This window comes from Polypterus senegalus, chromosome 11, assembly GCF_016835505.1.
Source record: "Polypterus senegalus isolate Bchr_013 chromosome 11, ASM1683550v1, whole genome shotgun sequence".
In the NCBI taxonomy this organism is placed as follows: Eukaryota; Metazoa; Chordata; class Cladistia; order Polypteriformes; family Polypteridae; genus Polypterus; species Polypterus senegalus.
Window position 1 is genome coordinate 54,206,281 of NC_053164.1, and position 14,120 is coordinate 54,220,400.

The following is a 14,120-nucleotide window of genomic DNA, read 5'->3' on the forward strand; positions in this document are numbered from 1 at the left end:
CGTAGTTCTCCAACCTGTTTAAATTATTATTGAAAATTTGCAACATTGAAGTGGATGTTGTAATGACCATCATACATTTCCTCTATTCCTGAGCCAAATTAATTCAGTTGAGGGTGGCAGAAGGCAAGAACCAAACCTGGATGGTGGCTGAGTGCTTTGCAAGGTAGATTCACTCACACACACACACACACACACACACACACCAGTACTCAATCACAGTGGACCACCTTAGAGTTATTATTAACACTTTCATGCATGTCTTTGGGAAGGACCAGATGGAGAAAACACCACACAGACACAGAAAGACAGTGCCTAGCTGAGACTCCCAACCTGGGGCCTCATGTACAAAATCTTGTTTAGATTTCATACTAAAAAGCAGCTGCTGTTGAATCTGAATGCAAAGTGCTTGGTGATAAATTAGCTGCGTTGGAAGACAGATATAGAAGGAACAACATCAGAATTGAAGGTCTCCCTGAAAACCGTGAGAGTCCAAACCCAGTGAATTTCCTAGCTGAATTATTTTCCGAAATAACTGGAGAGGGTACTTTAAATCAGACACTAAGATCTCAGCAGCTTATAACATACTTGGCTTGAATGCCTCAAAACCGAGAAGCCTGATTGCCCAATTCAACAAATTACAGGTTAAGAACTTGATAATGATTTTCAGTCAGAAAGAGGAGATTTGAAAATAACTGCATTCATATTTTCCTAGCTTTTCCCCCTTCAACAGCTGCCAAATGAACTGCATTCTATAGCAATAAACTGTGCTTATATAAAGCTGAAATCAGATACAGCCTCTTGTTTCCAGTCAAATTGAAAGTGATTTCTGATGGCCAGCTCTACATATTTAGTTCTCCTGAAGAAGCAGAAAAGGAGCTAAGAAGACTGATCCCAACATCATCCAAAATATGAACATGAATCATTTTGTGTCCTGGTAATACAAAGAAAATTCTGTTTCCAACATGGTCTATCTGTAATGCAACATTTGCCATAATTATACATTCTATTTCTTTTTAGCCACTTTTTTCAGTTCTTATATTGAAATTTACTCTATTAAATATAGGTGTATTTTTGTAACCAGGTGGCTGTTTAACATCATACCCTAGGTTTATTTTATTTGGACTGTATCTAATAAGATATCTCAATTTTAATAAATTTCTGCACCGCTGCTGGAGGTTTGTTTAGTTTGGTACGTTGCTTTGTCTCTAGGCATGTTAGAGGACTGGGACTTCGTGAAGTGTGGGGAGGCAGATAGGGGGTGGGCAGCAGGTTACTTCTTATTTATTTATTTTTACCTCAATAACTGTAAGAGCCAACATAATAATAGGCTCCTTAGCCATAATTCCTGCAATAATATGATCCCAAGGTTAAAGCTATTATATGAAACAAATGGGTACCTTTGCTTAACATTACAAATTGTCCTCAAAAGTTCAAACATTTCCTCACTGACCAAACAGTAAACTTTGTCAGTTGAAATGTCAAAGGTCTCAATCACAATCTAAAGAGAAAAAATTTATTTTCACACCTAACAGGTCTAAATGCCAAGACAGTATTTTTACAGAAGACTCACTTAATAAGTAAGGACAAGTTTCAGTTGCAAAGAGATTGGATTGGCTAAATCTTTCACTCCAGCTGTATAAAGAAAACTAGAGGGAACCTTAATACATAAAATAATCTCATTTGTTGTATCAGACGTAGTATCTGATCCTGAAGAGCGGTATGTCACGGTGATGGGTAAATTATTTCAATCTAAAGTAGCTAAATAGCTATGTGCCTAATGTGGACGATAGAGATTTCAACTAAAATGTATTTGCATCTATTCCTAATATGAACACTCATAAAATTATAATGGCAGAAGATTTCAACTGTGTTTTAAATTCATACCTGGATAGGTCTTCAACTACAGTGGCAATAACATATAATAATACTGCAAAAATAATCACGCAGTTTCTAATGGATCATAACATATCAGACCCATGGAGATTTTTAAATCCAATCTCAAGAACACATTCCTTCTTCTCATCACTACATCACAATTACTCAGAATTTGATTATTTCTTTATAGATAATAATTTATTTCCCACAGTTAAATCTTGCAAGTACAGCGCTATTGTTATCTCCGACCACACCCCACTGATCTTGGAGCTTGAATCACTATGCCCTACACACTAATTTCATAGCTGGCATCTCAACCTCATGTCATTAGTTGATGAGAGCTGTACAGTATTCATCTCTAAGCAAATTGATTATTTTTTAGAGACAGCATCCTCAGAGGTCTTTTCAGGTATACTCTTGGAAACTCTGAGGGCTTTTTGAAGATTATTTCATATCTTTCCTGTATTAATAAATTGGAAAACAAGAAGGCTTCAGTGTTAATTAGTTAACTTACCAGAATAGATCAATAATATGTCAGGTCTCCAAATTAGGCCCTTTATAGAAAAAGAAAGGTTTTGCAATCAAACGAAAGAACATCTAAAGAAGCAGAACATCTCACCTTTAAATTGTGACATTATTACTATAAATATGGAGAGATGGCTAATAAGATCTTAGTTCAACAAGTCCACAAGTCCATCACAACACGATTACGGAAGTAACCAACACAGATGGAGATAAAATCCCTGATCATAAAAATATTACCCCCACATTTAGAGAATACTATAAGTCCTCATATTCTACTTAGTTTAAAGAAGATACTACACAATTTAATTAGTTTTTCTGATGCATTACAAATACCACAGCTAGATACTGTACATGCAAAGGAATTGGATAAACCTCTGACACTCTCAATTACTGGACACTTAAATCTCACTTCCTTTAGGGCACCCACAGTGATTAGTGGGTGTTTTTCATGTCTCTGCAAACCACCAACAAACAGACCCCGGGAGTCAGAATGTCCCCCACTGCTGCCTGCACCAGCCCCCACAATTATTGAATTAAGCATACACCAGCAGCAAGCCCAGCACAGATGAGACTGGATCAAAGATTAAAAAGCTTCAATCAAAATCCTTTCCAAGAGTTTCAAGAGCAGAAGCCAATAGTAAAAAGGGTATAACAATCAACTGAATAATTAAACAGTAAAAATCATATCTGACAGCAAAAAGCATCTCTGACAAGTGAAGTCCAAACTCAAACATGGAAGATTTAAACTTAAAGATCAGTATAGTATATAAATATAGATTGTGAATAACCATACAAACACATTTAAATTACCCAAAATTACATGGAGCCCTAAAGTCATTGATACCCTTATGCACAAACCCTCACTCACTCACTCACAGTCAATTCAGTCACTATTTAATCAAAATGAAATGTCCATGTACAGTTTGTTGTAGTGACTAAAGCACTAGGTTTTACACCCTGAAATTTGTTAAACCACCTTCAACTGACTGTGTTTACCGTGAGAAAGTCTCTTAACATGAGTATATTCAGACTAACAAAAGTATGTAAAGAATTATGGCCATAAGTCACCTTGTGTAAAAGAGTCTTCTAAATATACATCAACAATAATAAATTGGAAGTCCAAATAGACAGACCAATCAGATGTTAAAAGAAGATTAAATGCCATATATTGAATCCAGATCCCTGAAGCTGTGATGCAACAGGTTTAACTACTATGTGCTCCCTATTTGGGACATTCAGTAATTACATAAATCATTCAGTCTTATTAAAGTGTATTTCCATCTAGCTTAGTACTCTAAGCACTGTCTTGTAACTGGATTTGATCAAAAAGTTCACAATTTACATATAACTGATATTAGCTTTTTAAAGCCCTGGATCAAAGGACTTGGATGGCATTGAGGGAGTTGCAGCAAACTTGAAGAGTTATTCCAGATGTTTTCTTCAAAATCCTCCAGTATGTTTAAAAGACACTGCAAGCAGCCAGATGTTCGAGGATGTTTATCTAAATATTTGCACTGTTTTTATGATGTCTTTAACAACGCTGAGGTCCATGGTATCTGTGGAATGTGCCGTTTCCCAACTTAGAACAGATTACTTTGGAGCATTACACTGAGCTTCAGCCCTCTTCATACCTCCATCAATACAAGCTTTGAAGGAGTGGCATGACACTGATTCAGATGTTGCAGAGAAAAAAATTAAGTGTTTATAGCAATAACGCATGCAGTAACTTGTGTAAGTTACCTTTATATTAATATGAAATATACTGAACATATTTTTGAATCTATTATAATAATGTTGAACAGACAGAGAGATATGCTGTTTACCAATTTGATTATTTTATTATTATTGTTATTATTAATCACTACATGGGTAAAGCAATGCTAATCTCTGTTTGCCTGGAGTGGATGCCTGGCTATACAGGGATAAAGCAGATAAAGCAAAGATGGACAGTAATTATTATTTAGCCAGGCAGATCCATTGCCCCAGCCCCCCAACAGTATTTTGCAAACATTAGGTTATCAAAAAGCCACCTCTGGTCAACCACCCCCAAATTCTTCCCACCCCAACACTTTATGAGCAAAAGGTCAACTGCAAAGCAAACAGTAGAGCCTGGACATGTCCTGACTGAGCCTAGTAAGCAGACAGTTCTTTTTTCTAACAGTGACATTAAAACATTTAAGTTTATACTCTTACAGTATACCCATGATATCCCTCAAGTACTTTAATCTGTGAAAGTGTGTTTATGAACTAGAAAACTGTCTTGCATGCACATTTTAACAGAGGAGCAAATTTAAATTGCTAGCTTTAAGATGCATGGAGATTTTTAGGTGCTGCCAACCTCTTTGTAAGTTGACAAATCCTACCTGTAAATGAAATCTTAATGTGACAGATGTTTATCTATGGATATTGGTATCACTGTACCATTTTTCTCATTGCTGTTTACATCTTAGGTTCTCTCATTGTATTATATGCACGTTTTAGCATGCGCTAGGTACTAATCAGCTGATCTAAAAGAAATGAATGAATTCCCTGTAATCAACATCATCTTCATCACTGCTAGTTTAATTTTCCAGGTTTACTCTGGTTGATTGCTTTACACTTTAATGTTTTTCCTGATGATCTTCATAATTTTCACACTTTTTTTGGCCTCTCTGTGGACCTCATCCCCCTACCTCTCATCTACTCACAAAGAGAGACATTATCCAATTTATTCTCCTCCTTTATCAACTTTTACAAATATTTCCTCCAAGTACCTTTGATCCCATCACTACAAATCAATATGTCCTCTTTAGCATTTTCCAACGCCTCTCTCTTTTGCTATGTGCTTCACGATCCAGAACACGTTTCTCTTTCCCTACTCATTCAGCAGCTTAACTCGCAAACCCATTTCTTAGCTTCTTGTACCCTCCCAACTGTTTTTCTCACATTTCACTTTGTCTCCTTATACAGTAGATATCCCCATCATTTTTTGCCTTTTTTTTGTGCCACTCCTTATAGCGTCTCTTCTTTTCCTCAACTTTTTTAAATTTTTATTTCATTTTCTTTCATTTAAGACTGATGTTTTTAAAACCCTATTCACTCTTGCTAATTTTCTTTATGTGTCTGTCTACAAGATTTCCTAAAAGGAAAGCTGTCATGTGCAACCATCTTCAGGAATCAATTACATTTTTTAACGACATGCCCCAACTTTCCTTCCCAGACAAAGTCTGTTGTGCTTCTTAAAACACTAGATTCAAATTTCACCAACTTGTTTTCCTTTTTTCTTAAATGTGGTGTTGTATACGACCATTTCCATTGTATCACCAAACTTCAGAATCCTCTCAGCCTCAAAATTCCTGATACCACAGTAAAAGCCCTCATGCTGTCATTCATAACCATCATCACTGGCTCCAACATGCCCATTCAAGACACCATCCATTACAATCACCTCCACCCTATTCTGCCCGAAGGCAAGAAGAAGACCAGGAGATGAAGCATGTGTTAAACCAGAAACAAGTCAAAACCGTAAAGATCAAACCCTAATCACCAAAGCTTAACCGTAAACCAGAAATCAAAGTTAGTGAGAGAATGGTAGAATTGAATGTTTGCTCTGGTTTTCAAGGGTTGCACAGATGATCCAAAGTGCAGCATGTGCTACGCAACTTCCATGGCAACTGGCAGCCATCTGCCAATTCTGTATATAACAACATAATGGTGCCTGACTGTAATACAAAATAATGCCACTGCACTGTGAATAATTAATCCTTATATTCCGGAAATATATAACTGTGAACAAAAACAGACAGGGGAAGCTAGAGAAAATGCATGCTTTCCAAAACCTTAATCCCAATTTAACATCCATCCCCTGATATTTAATAATAATTTGTTACATTTATATGTAACATTTTTCTCACTGCTCAATATGCTTTACTCAGAGAGTGGGAACCACTTCAATCACCACTACTGTGTAGCATCCAATAGGATTAAGTAACCACAGCCATTTTGTGCCAGTATGCTCACCACCTATTAGTTATTAGGTGGTGAAATGGTGAGAAAAAGAGACAGTCAGCCAGTTAGGAACAGGGGAATATTAGGTGGCCAGAATGACTAGGCTGTAGTATTAAATTTAAACTGGACATCAGGATGCACCCTACTCTTTTCGAAAGATGCAAAGGGATCTTTAATGACCACATAGAATCAGGACTGGTTTTAAATCTCATCCGAAGGATAGCTTAAGTGTCCCTGTCACTGCACTGGGGCATTGGGATCCACATTCTGACCAGAGGGTAAACATCCCCTCCTGGCCTTGGCAACACTTCTTCCAGCAGCCACCCATGTGTTTCCTGGCTGGTCTCCCATCCAAGTGGATTACCTGCCATGAAGCGTATGGTGTATGACTGCTTTGAGAGCCCACCCTTCTTCTTCCTGTTCTTCATTCTGATATGCATGGAAAAGCACGTGAAAAGTCTTTGGGGGACCCCTCAATCCCACTGGTCAACTGCTCAGAAACTCCATAGTGGACCGTGCCCCTCCTCACTCAATACCTGTATGAAAATTAAATAGGGGAACCATCTTAGACAGATAGATAGATACTTTATTAATCTCAAGGGGAAATTCACATACTCCAGCAGCAGCATACTGATAAAAAACAATATTAAATTAAAGAGTGATAAAAATGCAGGTATAACAGACAATAACTTTGTATAAAGATAACATTTACTCCCCCAGGTGGAACTGAAGAGTCATATAGTGTGGGGGAGGAACGATCTCCTCAGTCTGTAAGTGGAGCAGGACAGTGACAGCAGTCTGTCGCTGAAGCTACTCCTCAGTCTGGCGATGATCCTGTTCAGTGGAATGCAGTGGATTCTCCATGATTGACAGGAGCCTGCTCAGCGCCTGTCGCTCTGCCACAGATGTCAAACTGTCCAGATCCGTGCCTACAATAGAGCCTGCATTCCTCACCAGTTTGTCCAGGCGTGAGGCGTCCCTCTTCTTTATGCTGCCTCCCCAGCACACCACCACCTAGAAGAGGGCGCTCGCCACAACCATCTGATAGAACCATGTTGAAGATGTTGAAAGATGCCAGCCTTCTAAGGAAGTAAAGTCGGCGCTGTCCTCTCTTGCACAGAGCATCAATATTGGCAGTCCAGTCCAATTTATCATCCAGCTGCACTCCCAGGTATTTATAGGTCTGCACCCTCTGCTCACAGTCACCTCTGATAATCACGGGGTCTGTGAGGGGCCTGGGTCTCCTAAAATCCACCACCAGCTCCTTGGTGTTGCTGGTGTTCAGTTGTAGGTGGTTTGAGTCACACCATTTAACAAAGACCTTGGTTAGGTTCCTGTACTCCTCTTCCTGCCCATTCCTCTTAAACATATGTTGAAGTAACAGCATTATGAAAGAAAAGGGATAAGCCCCTAATATGTGCTGATTGACATACAAGGAGGACAATGACCTTATTCTAACCCAGTGGTAGAATTTCCACTTATTGAGAACAAAATCTATCTATCTTTCTTCAGCGTATAAGTAATTAATTATTTTATTTCAACAAATTCTACACATCTGCGTAGGTGTTTCTCAGAGTACACTGTTTTCTCCCACACACCCACACATCAAAGCCCCTAAAGTTAGGTTAATCAGTTACTCTGAAATATTCCCATGTGGGAGTGTGTGTAGGTGGTCATTTCAGTGGACTGACACCTCTCCATCTGTTGTTGGTTCCTGCTTTTTATCCTATGCTACCAAGATTTGGCATGGCACTCCACAAAAGTGAATTGTCATAAACAGGTTTGAGAATGTCATGTTATATGATTAGATGAATGACAAACATTAAGAAAACATACTCTCAATTCCACTAGGTGAACTTTGAAAATATTTTCAAACTGACCTCCAGTATTTATCTACATTTTGTAACATGTCCTTGATATGTAGAGCTACAATGCCACAGGTAAACATTTTCTCTAGTGAATCATTGACATGAAAGGATTAAATGACTGGATTCTCACTTAGTTACGAGTGTCTACAGTTTTCACAAGTAACAACAGTGGGTTTATTGTAGAATATCTAAAATAATACAAAACTTTAAGCTTCTATAGCCAGTATTTGGAATTAAAAAACAAGTTAAAGCACAATGTACAAAAGTGCTTGGTTTTTTTTGGTTTATCTATACGGACTAGTGGTACAAATAATTTGGAATTGTGAAGAACCTTTGAAAATATCTGCTGGAAGCCTCAATCGCATAGAGGTAAGCATTAAACAAATTTTCTAAAATGCTTGACTGTTAAGCAACAGATGGCAGGTTCAAGCCTGCTGATATCTCACTGTGTAATCCTAAGAAAGTAACTTAATATCTTCTATAATCCTGATGAAGTAATATAAAAAGGATTGTTTGCAAGTAGTATTGATTTACATATTTTCACTACAACATCTGGGCTGAAAGCAATGTACATGACGGTGTCTGCATATGTATCTTCTGGAGAAGGTAGTATATGATGAAGGAAAAAAACACACGCCTACTTTAAAGTAAGCCTTTTTCTTGTGACCATATCTAAAGCAAAACCAATAAAGGCTTGCATAGACAAAATCTTTAGAGAGATATTGAAACATGCATTTCAGAAATAGGACATAAAATTGAATAGTGATTTTCAGAGCATTTTGGATCTAATATGTTTTTGTGCATTTTGAATAATCCTGCCTGGGTTTCCTATCAATGCTGTATTTTCATCTCATATCCAAATCAAGCTAACAAACAAGATAACTGCCAGGTGAAACATGGCTCATTTAGTAGGAACACTCCACCCAAAAATGATATATGTTTTAATATGTGATTTACCCCATGTACTTTTTAGTGATGGCTGAGAAAAAAAATGTTTCCCTAGGCTACCATTGTTCTCTATTCTCCATAAAATCATGAGATTAAAATTTTATCTCTGCCATTATAACAAGTACAATGGGTACTTCATTCCCTAAGTTTATTGTATTGGGACTGTTCTGTCAAGATACCTCAATTCTAACCTTTTCTACACTGCTGCTGGGAGGTTCATTTTGTTCTGGACCCCCTCTGTCTCTCTTGGTACGTCAGAGGACCAGAACTTTGTGAAGTGTGGTCTGCCTCACTCAGGGAGGCAAAATGGAGGTGGTTGGTGGAGAAAGAAAGCTTTGCTTATTTATCCTTCCTACCCCAGTAATCATTAATACTAACACAACAACAGGCTTAATCATGCGTAAAAATGTACTACCTGAACTTAAGATTACAAAATGTCAACAAAAATTCAGAAATAATGTTTTTATGACCAAACAATGGCCTACTGTATGTGAGTTGGAATGTCAAAGGTCTCAATCATAAATTAAAGAGAAAGAAGGTATTTACGCTCTTAAGAGGTTTAAATGTCAAGATAGCAGCATATTATTACACATATTGAGTGGAGTAAGTATGGTTACAGTCCATGTCATGAACTGGGGTGGTGTGTGGCTTGCAGTCAGTCCTGCTGGCTTTGTCTCCAATAATAGTATTACACAATAATACTAGTGTGTAACATTTTCTTGATATTCTGAGAACCTTAAATACATGCTATCAAACTAATACATACTAGTGTTTCCCAATTTTCAATGAAATGGGTCAGAAATGTCAGGAGATTTACTATATTTTTTGACTAAGTGCAAGAAAATATTTTAACTCTGCCTATTTATGCTGCACCTAATTGTTTGTTTGTGCCAGAAACTAGGAGACATTTTATGGATGGTGGAGAATTAAAGTGAACAATTTATTTGCTATTTCTTTACTAGTCTTCTGAAACTGTGCAGTCTGTTTTTTTTCCAAATTCCTTTTCAGGTCAACCTTTATTTAAATTTGAATCATTCAATATTTAAACTGCTTCAGTCCCACGTAACTTGAAATGTCATCATGTTCAGTCTTCTCCCACGCATACTTAAGGTGGCTATAAAACTTGTGTGTTTGTGGATAAACAGTACTTCAAGCTAATCGCAGCAGGATTAGGTGGTGACACAACAGCAGTCATCTTTAACTGGCACCCCCATGTTATTATATATTAGCAACTGACATCCAGTCCCCCAGAGTGGAGAAAATATCAGCTAAATACATTACAGAAACATATACGAAAACACTGTCCAGTCCAGAGTAGTTATGTTTTGTTTAGGTCTGGTCACTGCAATTTCTTCATGAGTTTATCTCTCAATGTATGAAAATGGAAGAACAAACATTCCATTCAACTCAAAGTATTGAAAAATAAGGAATCCCAAAACAGTGGACAACATTGAAATGCAAGTTGCACTTGTCTGTACTGACTCAAGCTCTCTAGAAAGTCCAAATGTAACCTACCTACTCCAACAAATGTGATCAGGAATAGACTGACAGGAATCTGAAGCAGTTCACTGGCTTCACCTTTGCTGATCTTCACTCGAATGATGCTTATGATCTGGCTGTTGTAATAAGCATTTGGTATACAGAGTGGTGCATCATATCAGATCACCAAGAATCTCCACTTTCATTTTCTAGCAAAACACTGGGAAGTAGAGGCCAAAAGCAACCTCTGATGACCACTGCCAAATTCTTAACTTGGAGGAGAGAGTACTGATGTCCTGATTGGGAAAGTATAGACCTGCAAGTCAATTGTATTTCAAATCAAATGGTACTTGTCTCTCTGTTGTAACTAAGCAGCTGTTTTCTATGTGAAACACATGATTTTTAGCTCAAATAGCTTGTTTATACAATAAGAGACAATCTGCCAACTGTTATTAGCTTCTAACTTATTGATCTGTTGTTCCAGATCATTTACCATATCATTTATTTGAATTGTTCAATTCTGTCAAATTATGGCTGCTGGATGCAACACAGTTCTCAGCTGCCTGTATCTGCAGATCATCTGATATCACATCTAAACCAGTCTTCTCTGCTCACTAGCTTTTGCGGCTCAGGTATTACACCAGAATTCACTTTTGTTTGTTTTCAACTCTTCTACTATCTGATTTGGCCTTACAATTGTCGCATTTAGATTTATCACTGCCATCTAACAGTCAGATTTTGCTGATGGGCCAGTTTTCTCATATTTCTCTTTTCTATTTCCCAAATGATTGATAGACAGATTGATAGATAGATAGACAGATAGATCTTTATCATAAAACTGTCATTCAACCTCTGTTCCATTCAACCCCACTGTATATTCATTCTGTACAGCTTACCTGAGTCCAATCTAGAGCTCTCTGCTTATTTGTTTGCTAGGTTTTATACCCATAACCTCAATTCATTCTTGTGAATTGGTCACTTCTTTGTCAATTAATGAGTTTTGGTATATATCTGATCTACGCAGTTGGTGATTATGGCAGTTCCTTTCCTCTCTCAAATTCTTCCAAGATTTTTCCCTTAAACTGCTGTTAATCTGCATAATTAGTATAACTCAAATTCCATTGACACACAAATATATTCTTGAATTTTATTTACTAGCTTATTCTGTTGCTCCTTCAACAAAGCTGAAAGCTTGGGGTGGAGTGGTGGCTCTGAGGCTAAGGATCTGTGCTGGTATCCCGAAGGTTGCTGGTTCAAATCCCCATCACTGCCAAAAAGAGGTCCTACTCTGCTGAGCCCTTGAGCAAGGCCCTTAACCTTCAATTGCTCCAGGGGTGCTGTACAATCTCTGACCCCAAGGGGTATCTGAAAACTAACAAATTCCTAATACAAGAAATTGTATAAGGCAAAATAAAGAAGAAAAAGAAAAGTTGATGTTTTCAGATGTTCATATTAATCTTAGATCCGCATTTCAGTGGTTGTCAGCTGTGTAATTAATTACAATATATATTAATGTATAAGTTGGGTCTTGAAACTCGAAAAATTGGTCATAAAATCAGACCCTGACTTATACGTCTGTTCAAAAATACGACACTTAATGTATTTTTTTTTTTACATCTTCTTGCTTCCTCCAATCTCTCACCAGATTCTCAGACACATCAAATTTTGTTGCAGCAGCACAGTTACCAATTTCTTTTGCCCCTTCAACGACTTTAAATTTAAAAGCAGCTTCATATTTTCTTCTAATCAAATGCTCCATCGTAGATAAGGGATGCTCTTACGATAAAGGTGTATGAAGGTGTGAGATACAATAAACACTAAACAGTGTAAATGTCACTTCGGAATAGTTTGGGTTTTACCATGTGGTCGCATAGGCACAAAAAAAAGGCAGTGTGCTCTGTGGTTACTCTCTCATATGGGCGTTAGCATATCATAATATCTTGGACCAATAGCGTGAGTTTTCCACGTTCGACTTATATGACCAACATTATAAAATACTTGAAATTATATGGTAAAATCAAGCCCTGACTTATCTGTGGGAGAACTTAAACGCGAGTATATATGGTATAATGAATCTGTGTGCAAGTTGTCAGTATTGTAGAATTATTTCTCTTTGTTCTCCATGTTCACTTTGCATGCCCCTAAAGTATAAAACTTTCTCCAGTAGTGACTATACATGTATGAACTTACTAATATACAATTAGAATATCGCCTTTTAATTAATCGCTCATCCCTTTCTTATCTTTACAGTTTTTTTTTTTCTCTCTGAACTCCTTCATCAACAGAACATAATCTGGTTTTACATTTAGATATTTTTATCCAAAGTGACTTAAAAAAGAGGTAAACAATTGAATAACATTAGACTAGGACCTGTTTTTTCAGCAAGTGTAATAGGACAGGTAACAAAAATTGATTGCCACAAGTGAAAAGATGTAATAACTCATACATTTATCTATCTATCATTTACAATCAATCAAGCAATTACACTTAAATAGAAACTTTTTTTTCTTTTCAATTAGACAGACTAGGGGGCTTTATGCCCTCTTCACTTCGCTCACCAACCCCCTGGCCTGCGCTACACGCCAGCTACTTCACATCTCTGCCACTCACGTATGTGGATTTCACTTTCACCAAACAACAAATCTTTTAATTCTCGCTGTTACACCTCTTCATTGGGAAAAAAACACTACTTTTCCCTGATGGCAACACGAATTAGATGATCTACAAGTCTCTGACTTAAAGTTTAAATCCGAACAATATATTCAATCTCTTTTCGTTGTCCTGTTATTTCACAGAGTAATAATTTCCGTTTGCGCTAATCCAATCTTTACTATCATTTTTTGAGACATATGAATTTTAGTACTTTCATTATCTCTAACCTGCTCTGCATGTGTACTGCGCCAATGTTTCTGAACCACTTTATGATGTTCTACTTTGTCATCTACTCTTTGTCTTTTATTTCCGGCCCCAGGCGTAGTTAAATCTCTTGGCACAAAGTCTCGTCTCGCAGGACTTGAAAGTATCTGTCTGCAGAAGTCACTTCTCGCCCCAGGCTAAAAAGTCTTGTCTCGTCCCAGGATTTTTTTTATATAATAGAGAGATATTCACTAAACAGATGGGCCTCTGTGACTTTCTTCCATTGTTCAGATATTGAGCTAAATTTCAAAAACAAAAAAAAACATAGGATCTTTTCTCCTTTACTTATAGTGGTTTCATTTCCTGGGGGAACTGTTATTTTAGACTTTGAAGAACATTGCAGAAGCTAGACAGGCACTCTTTTAACCTTTGGTTAACTTCAAGAGATACATTTGTGCTCTCATCATCTCAAAATTAGACTCTTAGACATGGCAAAATTTTACCGCTCAGATTCTATTCTGCTTCCATTTTTATTCAATTCTAATGCTTATTTCATTCATGCTCACCTCATTCTCATTTGTG

The 14,120-nt window shown here is 37.2% G+C and overlaps 1 protein-coding gene across 1 annotated transcript in view; it reads left to right on the forward strand.

The window, feature by feature from the left end:
- The first annotated feature begins 8,354 nt into the window (after positions 1 to 8,354).
- apom (apolipoprotein M) overlaps positions 8,355 to 14,120 on the forward strand; it is a 38,586-nt gene continuing 32,820 nt past the window's right edge. The window contains exon 1 of the mRNA XM_039768665.1: positions 8,355 to 8,624. Within this exon, the coding sequence (XP_039624599.1) occupies positions 8,511 to 8,624 (114 nt within the window). The 5' untranslated portion in view covers positions 8,355 to 8,510. The remainder of the gene's footprint in view (positions 8,625 to 14,120) is intronic.